Genomic DNA, 12,300 nt, shown 5'->3' with positions numbered 1-12,300 from the left:
GCGCAGTGGCTCACGCCTATAAGCCCAGCACTTTGGGAGGCGGAGACCAGCCTGGCCAACATGGTGAAACACCCGTCTCTACTAAAAATACAAAAATTAGCCAGGCGTGGTGGCGAGTGCCTGTAATCCACGCTACTGAGGAGGCTGAGGCAGGAGAATTGCTTGAATCCGGGAGTTGGAGGTTGCAGTGAGCCGATATAGTGCCACTGCACTCTAGCCCGAGTGACAGAGCAAGACTCCGTTTCGGAAAAAAAAGAAAAAGAAGATTTATATCGTAGTTGTGGTGGGGAATACATGACATAATTAAATAAAAGTGATCAGCACCCAGCAGCTGGCACAGAGTTCTCTTTCAAGGGAAAACCTATTCCTGACTATAAATGTACAATGTCTCTAGATGTATTCATCTACATTATCTTTGATTTCGTTCATAACCATAGGTTCTCTGTATCTTTCCTGAAAATAGAGAGGTGGCTCGCTCTCTTATGTCTGTTTCAAAGAACTCCAGTCTCTGAAACTGTCGCTGTGTCCTAGGAAATAGAGAAAACAGCTCAGGTTAGAAACAGGAGCTCCTGGAGCGTAGAGCTATGATAGCTTAGTGGGAAGAGATCAAACATACTTGGGTTAAAATCCAAGCTCCAGGTCAGGTGTGGTGGCTCATGCCTGTAATCCCAGCACTTTGGGAGGCCGAGGAGGGCAGATCATGAGGTCAGGAGTTCGAGACCAGCCTGGCCAACACAGTGAAACCCCATCTTTACTGAAAATACAAAAATTAGCTAGGCATGATGGCTGGCACGCATCCATAATCCCAGCTACTTGGGAGGCTGAGGCAGGAGAATCGCTTGAATCAGGAGGCGGAGGTTGTGGTGAGCCGATATCATGCCACTGCACTCTAGCCTGGACAACAGAGCAAGACTGTCTTAGGCCGGGAACGGTGGCTCAAGCCTGTAATCCCAGCACTTTGGGAGGCCGAGACGGGCGGATCACGATGTCAGGAGATCGAGACCATCCTGGCTAACACGGTGAAGCCTCGTCTCTACTAAAAATACAAAAACTAGCCGGGCGAGGTGGCAGGCGCCTGTAGTCCCAGCTACTCGGGAGGCTGAGGCAGGAGAATGGCGTAAACCCGGGAGGCGGAGCTTGCAGTGAGCTGAGATCCTGCCACTGCACTCCAGCCCCTGCGACAGAGCGAGACTCTGCCTCAAAAAAAAAAAAAAAAAAAAAGACTGTCTTTAAAAAAAAAAAAAAAAATCTGTCGGGCATGTGTCTGTAATCCCAGCTACTCAGGAGGCTGAGGCAGGAGAATCACTTGAACCCAGGAGGTGGAGGTTGCAGTGAGCCAAGATCATGCTACTGTACTCCAGCCTGGGCAACAGAGCAAGACTCTGTCAAAAAAAAAAAAAAAAAATCCAGGGTCCAGCACTAACCATCTAACTCTGACATTTGGCAAGTCACCCACTCTGAACCCTAGTTCCTCATCTGTAGAATGAGGATAGTACTACCTACTGTGCAGACAGAACTGTTCAGAGGAAGTGCTAATACAGGTGAAAGGCCAAGTTGGTGAAAGGATTCTTTTAGCTACTTGAAACCATAACCAAAATTTATTGACAAAATGGAATTCAAGATCTGCAGCTCTTTCAAACATATGGAGTCTTTGTGAGTTCCCACATTAGTGGAAAATTCCCCATTGACTGTCTGCCAAAGAGAAGTTTAGGGATATTCAGTCATTCTGCTCTCCTTCAGGAAAGAAAACCAAGACCAGGTTAGCTCTGCCACATGTCCATGTGCATCTCCATGTACATTTCTGCTCACAGCTGCAGAATGCTCTGATGTCCCTGATGTTTTCTGGCTAGCTCTGTTTCAAGGTGCCATGCTGGAGTGACACATCAACAAGAAAGAGACGGGTTTTCTCCATGTTGGTCAGGCTGGTCTCGAACTCCCAACCTCAAGTGATTGGCCCATCTCGGCCTCCCAAAGTGCTGGGATTACAGGCATGAGCTACCACGCCCGGCTCTTGCAGGGGCTCTTAAGCAATATGGAAATAAGGTTGATGGAAAATACACATCAGTTTCTTTTTTTTTTTTTTTTTGACAGAGTCTCGCTGTGTCACCAGGCTGGAGTGCAGTGGCGCAATCTTGGCTCACTGCAACCTCCGACTCCCTGGTTCAAGCGATTCTCCTGCCTTAGTCTCCTAAGTAGCTGGGATTACAGGCATACTAATTTTCATATTTTTAGTATCGATGGGGTTTCACCATGTTGACCAGGATGGTCTTGATCTCCTGAGCTCGTGATCCGCCTGCCTTGGCCTCCCAAAGTGTTGGGATTACAGGCATGAGCCACCGTGCCTGGCCATAAACATTAGTCTCTAAAAAAGAAAAAAGAAAAATATCCAAACAACAACAGTATCTTCTTCCATTTGAATTTTTTTCTCCAAGAAACTCTGAGGAGATTATCTCTTTACTTTTTTTCCTTTTTTCTTTTTTTTGAGACAGGGTCTTACTCTGTTGCCTAGGCTGGAGTGCAGTGGCACAACTTGAGCTCACCGCAACCTCCGCCTCCTGGGCTCAAGCAATCCTCCCGCCTTAGCCTCCCAAGTAACTGGGACTACAGGCATATGCCATCATGCCTGGCTGATTTTTATATTTTTTGTAGAGATGGAATTTTGCCATGTTTCCCAGGCTGGTCTCAAACTCCTGGGCCCAAGCAATCTGCCCACTTCAGCCTCCTAAAGTGCTGGGATTATAGGCATGAGTCACTGCACCTGTTCTACCTTTTTTCCTCCCCTCCGCTCCCCTTCCTCTCTTTCTCTCTTTCTTTCTTTTTGATGGAGTCTCACTTCATCGACCAGTCTGGAGTGCAGTGGCATGATTTTGGCTCACTGCAACCTCTGCCTCCTCGATTCAAGCAATTCTCCTGCCTCAGCCTTCCCAGTAGGTGGGATTACAAGCACGCACCACCACACCCGGCTAATTTTTGTATTTTTAGTAGAGATGGGTTTTCACCATGTTGACCAGGCTGGTCTTGAACTCCTGACTTCAAGTGATCTGCCCGCCTCGGCCTCCCAAAGTGCTAGGATTACAGGCGTGAGCCACCACGCCCAGCCTCCTACATTTTTTTTCTAAAGTCTTACATGTTACTTCTTCAGAAATGCCTTTCCTGCCCACATAATACTCAGAGTTAACACTCATATTGCACTCATTCTGTGCCAATGTTTTTGTTTTGTTTTGTTTTGTTTTGAGACAGGGTCTCACTGTCACCCTGCTGTAGTACAGTGACACAATCATAGCTCACTGTATCCTTGGCCTCCTGGGCTCAAGCGATCCTCCCACATCAGCCTTTAGAGTAGCCGGGTCTACAGGTGTGTGCCAGCACCAAAGCTGGCTAATTTTAATTTTTTTTTTTTTTGGTATATATGAGGTCTCACTATGTTGCCCAGACTGGTCTTGAACTCCTTGGCTCAAGTGATCCTCCTACCTTGGCCTCTCAAAGTGTTGGAATTACAAGTGTGAGCCACTGTGCCCGGCCTAGACATTGTTTTAAGCCATTTTCATATATAAACTCTGTTAAACCTTTGTGTTTTTTTTTTGTTTTGTTTTGGTTTTTTTTTTTTTTTTTTTTTTTTTTGAGACAGAGTCTCGCTCTGTCGCCCAGGCTGGAGTGCAGTGGTGCGATCTCGGCTCACTGCAAGCTCCGCCTCCCGGGTTCACGCCATTCTCCTGCCTCAGCCTCCCGAGTAGCTGGGATTACAGGCGCCGCCACCTCGCCCGGCTAGTTTTTTGTAGTTTTTAGTAGAGACGGGGTTTCACAGTGTTAGCCAGGATGGTCTCTATCTCCTGACCTCGTGCTCCGCCCGTCTCGGCCTCCCAAAGTGCTGGGATTACAGGCTTGAGCCACCGCGCCCGGCCTAGGCCATTCTCTTGCCTCAGCCTCCCGAGTAGCTGGGACTACAGGCACCCGCCATCACGCCCGGCTAGTTTTTTGTATTTTTTAGTAGAGACGGGGTTTCACCGTGTTAGCCAGGATGGTCTCGATCTCCTGACCTCGTGATCCGCCCATCTCGGCCTCCCAAAGTGCTGGGATTACAGGCGTGAGCCACCGCACCCGGCCCTCTTTTAAACCTTTGTACAAGCCTATGAGGTAAGTAGTATTCTTAGAATCTCCAGAGGAGGTAAGCATTATTATTATCATCTCCATATTGGAGCTGAGAAAACTGGAGTACAGAAAGGATAAATAACTTCCCCCAAATCACACAATAAGTGATAGAGCCTGTATTTGAACTCTGCCCACAGGGTGCTAGAATCTACATCCTGTACTTTACCTCCACTCTGTTGTCAATCTAAAGTAGGCCGCTTTATTTATTTATTTATTTTTTGAGACGGAGTCTCACTCTGTTGCCCAGGTTGGAGTGCAGTGGCACCATCTTGGCTCACTGCAGCCTCCACCTCTTGGTTTCAAGCAATTCTCACACCTCAGCCTCCCAAGTAGCTGGGACTACAGGTGCGCACCACCATACCCAGCTAATTTTTTTTTGTATTTTTAGCAGAGACGGGGTTTCACCATGTAGACCAGGATGGTATCGATCTCCTGACCTCCCAAAAGTGTTGGGATTACAGGCATGAGCCACCACGCCCAGCCAAAGGTAGACCTCTTCTACTCCATTTTTCTTGCTTATAGTACCTCCTATTTTTCCTTTTGAGCACTAATCACAATTTGCAATTAAATATTTGCTCATCACCAGGCATGGTGGCTTACACCTATAATCCTAGCACTTTGGAAGGCCAAGGCAGAAGAACACCTTGAGTTTAAAACCAGCCTCAGCAATATAGTAAGACCTCATATCAACAAGTTTCTTTTCTTCTTCTTCTTCTTTTTTTTTTTTTTCTGTTGGCCAGGCTGGAGTGCAGTGGCACGATCTCAGCTCACTGTAACCCCCACCACCTCCTGGGTTCAAGCGATTTTCATGCCTCAGACTCCCAAGTAGCTGGGATTACAGGCATGTACCACCATGCACAGCTAATTTTTGTATTTTTAGTAAAGATCAGGTTTCACCATGTTGGCCAGGTTGGTCTTGAATTCCTGGCCTCAAGCGATCTGCCCATGGGGTGAGCCACTGCACCCGGCCTCGACAACAACAACAAAACTTAAATTACCCTATGCATTTCTTCATTTGTATCCTTTGTAATATCCTTTATATTAATAATAAAACAGTAAATGTAAATAAATAAATACTGTTTGTCTCTTCCCAGCAGATTGTAAGCCTAATTAGGGCAGGGATCATATCTGTTTTATTCACATCGTAAGCACTGTGTAACCTCTTTTTTCTTTTTTCTTCAAGATGGGGTCTCACTCTGTGGCCCAGGCTGGAGTACAGTGGCGCCATCTCAACTCACTGTAACTTCCTCCTCAAGCAATTCAAGTGATTCTCCTATTTCAGCCTCCCGAGTATTTTGTATTTTTAGTAGATATGGGGTTTCACCGTGTTGGTCAGGCGGTCTTGAACTCCTGACCTCAGGTGATCTGCCTGCTTTGGCCTCCCAAAGTGCTGAGATTACAGGCATTAGCCACTGCGGCCTGGCCAATAGGCACTATATAACTATTAGTTGAATGAATGAATAAATGAATACTTGTGGGCATCATTCATTCTGTAACAAACTTTAAAAAATTAATTTTACTTTGAAACAATTTCATACTTTCAGAACAGTTACAAGAATAATACAAAGAAGTTCACCCAGATATCTCATTAAGGGTTAACCATTTGTTCACAAAATACACTTAAGAGAGCAAGAGGATTCATTCCAGGAACTCTTGAGCAACAAATATTTATTGAGCGCCTGCTACTATTGGATTACATAACAGTCTCCTAACTGGTCTCTTAGCTACAGCCATTGTACCCCCACCCCTAGTCCCATATAGCAGCTTCCTTCTACTAATTATTTATTTATTTATTTATTTATTTATTTATTTATTTATTTATTGGGACGGAGTCTTGCTCTGTCGCCCAGGCTAGAGTGCAGTGGCGGGATCTCAGCTCCCTGCAAGCTCCGCCTCCGGGTTCACACCATTCTCCTGCCTCAGCCTCCCGAATGGCTGGGACTACAGGCGCCCGCCACCTAGCCCCGCTAATTTCTTTTTTTATTTTTAGTAGAGGCGGGGTTTCACCTTGTTAGCTAGGATGGTCTCGATCTCCTGACCTCGGGATCTGCACGCCTCGGCCTCCCAAAGTGCTGGGATTACAGGTGTGAGCCACAGGGCCCGGCCACCTTTTACTAATTTATTTTTGAAGAGGATCTCGCTCTGTCGCCCAAGCTGGAGTGCAGTGCCGCGATCTCGGTTCACTGCAACCTCCGCCTCCTGGCTCAAGCGATTCTCCTGCCTCAGCCTCCAGAGTAGCTAGGACCACAAGCACGCACTACCGCACCCGGCTAATTTTGGTATTTTTTGTAGCTACGGATAGGATAGAGATCTTTGTCTATTTTGTTCACGAAGTATTGCAAGCGCCTGCAGCTGTACCTGGCACATCTTTGTTGCTCAATCAAGAGTGCTTGAATAAACGAATGCTGAAGGTATGCTAGTACCAGGTACTGTTCTCAGTGCTGGAGTTACAGCAAAAAACTCCATGTCCTCGTGGGATTCTCATTGGAAGTAGGCTTAAGCTTAAGCCATTTTTCCAATCTTGGTCCCACCATTTTGTTCCCTGTGAGATTTGGGGTAAACTACTTAAAGCCTCCAAGCCTCACTTTCCTATCAATCGTTACGAAGATCAAAAGGAAAAACAGCATTTGTATCGCATTTAGCATAAGAAATCCTTTAATATTTGTTTCCCTTCCTTTCAGGTTGGAAGACTGGAGCCTGACATCTCTGCCACAGGCTTAGGCGGGGTTTTCACAGGGACTTGGAAAGGTGCAAACGGCCAGGCTTACCCAACTGTTAAGATATTCTGGTGAAAGAGTGCTTAAAAGGGTTGGAAAAAGAAACCAATGAGTGGCTAGGACCACCTACTCCGCCGTTTTGCCTCGGAAAAGCCTGGCCGGCTGCCGGCAGGTGAAAGTCTGGAGAAATGGGAGGAAAAGAGGGGAGGTGGCTGTCCACAACTGAAAACTACACATCCCAGCACGCCCCGCGGCAGATGACTACGGGTCCCGGCAGGTTCGCGGGTTGGATCGAAGAGGGGTCTCTTGGGCCCTGTAACCGGGGTTCAGCCAGAGGGGGCGCCGGGCGTACCGAGATAGCGGAGAGAAGCTGGTCGCGCTTTAACGGCGCTGCGCAGACGCCTCTCACGGGCCGGACGTGACGTAAGAAAGTTCCGGCTTCGGCCTCCGCCGCTGCCGCCGCCGCTACTACAGCCGCCGCCGCTGCTGTTGCTGCGGCTTATTATTCCTAAAATGGCGCCGCTAGACCTGGACAAGTATGTGGAGATAGCGCGGCTGTGCAAGTACCTGCCAGAGAACGACCTGAAGGTGAGCCCTGCCGGGGCAGGAGCCCTGTGTGCGGGCTCGCCCCTTCCGGCTGTGGGGCGCCCGCCGGCCTGCCCTTCCTTTCTCCGGGACCCCCGCTGGGTATCCCGTCCCGTCGCAGTGGAGGGCCTGCCCCAGTGCCAGGCGACCCGGTCCGACCCGGCGTCACGCCGAGGGTCGGGGGAGCCGAGTCCCCCGAGTGCTGTCCCAGTTGCCTCAGTGGGGATCCCGAGGGATGTCGCGGCCTCTGCCCCAGGGTCGCCCCTTCTGGCCTTCGGGCTACCCCAGGACCCGCAGCTGTAACAGCTTTGCTTAGAAGACTCGGCTCACCACCCCATCCCCGGGTCTCCCGCAGTCGGAGCCGAGCCTCCGCGGCAGTGCCCTAGGCATGGGGTCGCCACCACTGGAGGTGACAGGAGCGCGGAGTGGCCGGCGTCTGACAGGAGATGCCACCGGCTCCCGGAACGCGGCCCCAGTGTGTTTAGGTCTCTGAGGAAGGGGCAGGCAGTGGGCCCGAGTGGTTTGGTACTGACGGGAGCGAACGTCAGGTCGTCCCTCTTTCTTTGTCACTCCTCCAAATTGCTTTTTAGGATCGTCGGTTTTCTTTTGCTAATTCAGAGGTGAATCCCGTTTCTGAGTATGTTGTTGAGCTTACTGAAGTGGATAAAGTAGTTGGTTCTCAATAAATACAAATACTTTTTCCTTAACCGCTTTTTTTTTTTTTTTTTTTTTGAGACAGAGTCTCGCTCTGTCGCCCAGGCTGGAGCGCAGTGGCCGGATCTCAGCTCACTGCAAGCTCCGCCTCCCAGGTTCACGCCATTCTCCTGCCTCAGCCTCCCGAGTAGCTGGGACTACAGGCGCCCGCCACCTCGCCCTGCTAGTTTTTTGTATTTTTTAGTAGAGACGGCGTTTCACCGTGTTAGCCAGGATGGTCTCGATCTCCTGACCTCGTGATCCACCCGTCTCGGCCTCCCAAAGTGCTGGGATTACAGGCTTGAGCCACCGCGCCCGGCCCCCTTAACCGCTTCTTAACTCAACACTTCATTTTCTTGATTTTCTAAAGGAGGCGAATTCCTTGTTACTCCTGAGTCCAAGTAAGAGTAAATGTATGTATGGGTAAGGAATGGCTTTGGTATACTGCTTTTCTTTTTTAAAAACTTTTAAATTATTATTATTTTTTTAATTGAGATAAGAGTCTCACTCTGTCCCCCAGACTCGAGTGCAGTGGTGCGATCTTGCTCACTGCAACCTCTGCCTCTCGGGTTCAGGCGATTGTCCTGCCTCAGCCTCCCGACTAGGTGGGATTACAGGCGCCCACCACGACTCCCGGCTGTTTTGTATTTTTAGTAGAGACGGGGTTTCGCCATGTTGGCCAGGCTGGTCTTGAACTCCTGACCTCAAGTGATCTGCCCGCCTCGGCCTCCCAAAGTGCTGGTATTACAGGCGTGAGCCACGGCGCCCCGCCTAGGGTATACTGCTTTTTTGAAAAGTGTTTCTATGCATTTGCTGAAATCAGAACTTAGGTTTCTAGCAGTGCTTATCAGCTCGTGCTAGTATTTATCCAACTCAGTGTATTCTTTTTTTGGAGACAGAGTCTCCCTCTGTCGTCCAGGCTGGAGTGCGGTGGTGCGATCTCGGCTCAGTGCAAGCTCCTCCTGCTGGATTCATGCCATTCTCCTGCCTCAGTCTCCCGAGTCTCTGGGACTACAGGCGCCTGCCATCACGCCTGGCTAATTTTTTTGTATTGTTAGTAGAGACGGGGTTTCATCGTGTTAGCCAGGATGGTCTGGATCTCCTGACCTCGTGATCTGCGCACCTCGGCCTTTCACAGTGCTGGGATTACAGGCGTGAGCCACCGCGCCCGACCCCGGCTCCGTGTATTCTTAAAGAAATATGTTACTGTGGGTTTTGTCTTATTTCTTCTTTGTACAGTAAGTTGATACTTAACATCAGTCAACAAGTATGCATAATATTTGAGGCCACACGTGGTGTTATGAATGTGACTGAATTGTACTTACCTGTTAGTTTTGTGTGGCATGTGACAGGGGAGTCATTCCTCTGCATTCTCCCATTTTTAATAAAAGAATTTAAAATAAGGACAGCCTTCGTTAGCAGTAGTGTAGCATTCGTGCTCATCTGAGTCCTTCAGACATTCCTTTTGTGACTTCTTTCTGCTATGTGTTTTTTTTTAAGGGAATAAGAATAAAACTAGCATTGGGACCCAATTCATGGAAAACTAACCAGACCTCTTAGCAGCATTATTAATCCCGTAGGTGAGGTTGACTATTGCATGTCAGTGAATTGACATGGAATTTTTTCTTTTTATTTATCATGCGTAGAGCTTTTTTGAACTTTGTGTTTATGATGAATAAAATGTTGCTTTTTATGAAAATGTGTGTAGGGCGTGGTGGCATAATCCCAGTACTTTGGGAGGCTGAGGCAGGTGGATCACTTGAGGTCAGGAGCTCGAGACCAACCTGGCCAACATGGTGAAACCCCGTCTCTACTAAAAACACAAAAATAAGCTGGGGGTGGTGGCAGGTGCCTGTAATCCCAGCTACTTGGGAGGCTGAGGCAGGAGAATCGCTTGAACCAGGGAGGCGGAGGTTGCAGTGAGCCAAGATTGTGCCACTGCACTCCAGCCTGGGTGTCAGAGGGAGACTCTGTCTCAAAAAAAAACAAAAACAAAAAACAAAAAACAGGTAATCTGTTGGACTTCTTTGTACCTCTTAGTTTGATAAACATTAGATTTCCTTCTTAAGGAAGTACAGTTTTTAGACCATTTTATTTCCTGTTGAAACACAGCTGCATTGTACTTGTATTTGTTTTTTTTTCTTAAAAGTTTTAAAAATCTTTTTATCTTTTTTTTTTTTGGGCGGGGAAATGGTCTCACTCTCACCCATGCTGTAGTGTGGTAGCACAATCATGGCCTCCTGCAGCCTTGACCTCCTGGGCTCAGGCAGTCTTCCCACCTTAGCCTCCTGAGTAGCTGGGACCACAGTCACATGTCCGCATGCCCAGCTAATTTTTATTTATTTTTTTGGTAAAGACAGGGTCTTGCTATGTTACCCAGGCCAGTCTTGAACTCCTGGGCTCAAGTGATCCTCCCACCTCAGCTTCCCAAAATGCTGGGATAACAGGCATGAGCCACTGTACTCAGCTTGTATCCGTTTCTTAATAAACTTAAAAATACGTATTTTGGGCAACCGAGACAAAATAATTCTGAATTTTTCTTTATAAGTTGAGACTTTTTTTCTGTCTTGGAAATGTTTTTATCAGGATTAATTTGTTGTATTGCTCATCTGTGGTGTATTTAAAGAAGCTTAATTTTGTTTCTGTTTCTTGGCATGGAGTGCAACCTAAAATTAGGACAAGAAAGTATGCCAGGAGTACTTTTTCTGAGGCTGTAAAGGCAAAATAAAAGATTCTATTAAGAAAAGAAATTATTGAGGCCACTTAATGAACATGATGGAAAAGATTTGTTCTGGTAGAAAAGAAGACAGAAATTTACCTGTGTTTAAATTGATTAGAAGATGGAGATACTAGATCAAATACTAAATGCATAGGATGTTCCAGATTTAATAACAATTTCTGTTTCGCTAAGTTGGAAATGGTCACATCACTAGTACTGGATCAAATCTACATAACTGTTTTTGTTTGTTTGTTTGTTTTTTTGAGACAGAGTTTCGCTTTTGTTGCCCAGGCTGGAGTGCAATGGCGCGATCTTGGCTCACTGCAACCTCCGCCTCCCGGGTTCAAGCGATTCTTCTGCCTCAGCCTGAGTATCTGGGATTACAGGCATGTGCCACGACGCCCAGTTAATTTAGTATTTTTAGTAGAGAGAAGGTTTCTCCATGTTGGTCAGGCTGGTCTCAAACTCCCAACCTCAGATGATGTGCCCACCTCGGCCTGCCGAAGAGCTGGGATTATAGGTGTGAGCCGCCGCGCCTGCCTGTTGATTTGTTTTTGTTTTTTGAGACAGTCTCCCTCTGTGGCTCAGGCTGGAGTGCAGTGGGCGGATATCAGCTCACTGCAAGCTCCGCCTCCCGGGTTTATGCCATTCTCCTGCCTCAGCCTCCCGAGTAGCTGGGACTACAGGCCCCGGCCACCTCGCCCAGCTAGTTTTTTGTATTTTTTAGTAGAGACGGGGTTTCACCATGTTAACCAGTATGGTCACAATCTCCTGACTTCGTGATCCGCCTGTCTCGGCCTCCCAAAGTGCTCGGATTACAGGCTTGAGCCACCGTGCCCGGCCGACCTGTTTGTGTTTTTGAGACAGAGTCTTGCTCTGTCGTCCAGGCTGGAGTGCAGGTGCACGTTCTCAGCTCACTGCAACCTCCGCCTCCCGGTTCAAGCGATTCTCCTGCCTCAGCCTCCTGAGTAGCTGGGATTAACCCACCTCCACCCCTGGCTAATATTTGTATTTTTAGTAGAGATGGGGTTTCACCATGTTGGCCAGGCTGGTCTTGAACACCTGACCTCAGGTGATCTACCCTTCTCAGCCTCCCAAAGTGCTGGGATTACAGGCGTGAGCCACCGTGCCCAGCCTACGTAACGGTTTTGAAGGAGTAAGAATGACATACGTGGGCCAGGAGGCTGAGGCAGGAGAATTGCTTAACCCCAGGAGACGGAGGTTGCAGTGAGCTGAGATCATGCCACTGCACTCCAGCCTGGCCGACAGAGCGAGACCCTGTCTCAAAAAAAAAAAAAAAAAAAAAAAAAAAAAAAAAAAAAAAAAAAGACATGTGAAAGTGAATGGACCACAGTGTAACCTTTCTTATAAAGAGTTCATGTGATTTTATCCACAAGAAAGATTTCAGAGAGATTAATAAAAGGTACAGATTCCATA

The 12,300-nt window shown here is 47.8% G+C and overlaps 1 protein-coding gene across 1 annotated transcript in view; it reads left to right on the top strand.

Moving 5' to 3' along the window:
* Window positions 1-7,164: 7,164 nt before the first annotated feature.
* The window catches only part of PPP6C (protein phosphatase 6 catalytic subunit), a 50,816-nt gene continuing 45,680 nt past the window's right edge, over window positions 7,165-12,300 (top strand). The window contains exon 1 of the mRNA XM_010365863.2: window positions 7,165-7,454. Coding sequence (XP_010364165.1) covers window positions 7,380-7,454 — 75 coding nt within the window. The 5' untranslated portion in view covers window positions 7,165-7,379. The remainder of the gene's footprint in view (window positions 7,455-12,300) is intronic.

The sequence above is a fragment of the Rhinopithecus roxellana genome, chromosome 16 (assembly GCF_007565055.1).
Source record: "Rhinopithecus roxellana isolate Shanxi Qingling chromosome 16, ASM756505v1, whole genome shotgun sequence".
Classification (NCBI taxonomy): Eukaryota; Metazoa; Chordata; class Mammalia; order Primates; family Cercopithecidae; genus Rhinopithecus; species Rhinopithecus roxellana.
The sequence above is the reverse complement of the archived record's forward strand: the minus strand, read 5'-3'. Positions and strand labels throughout refer to the sequence as shown.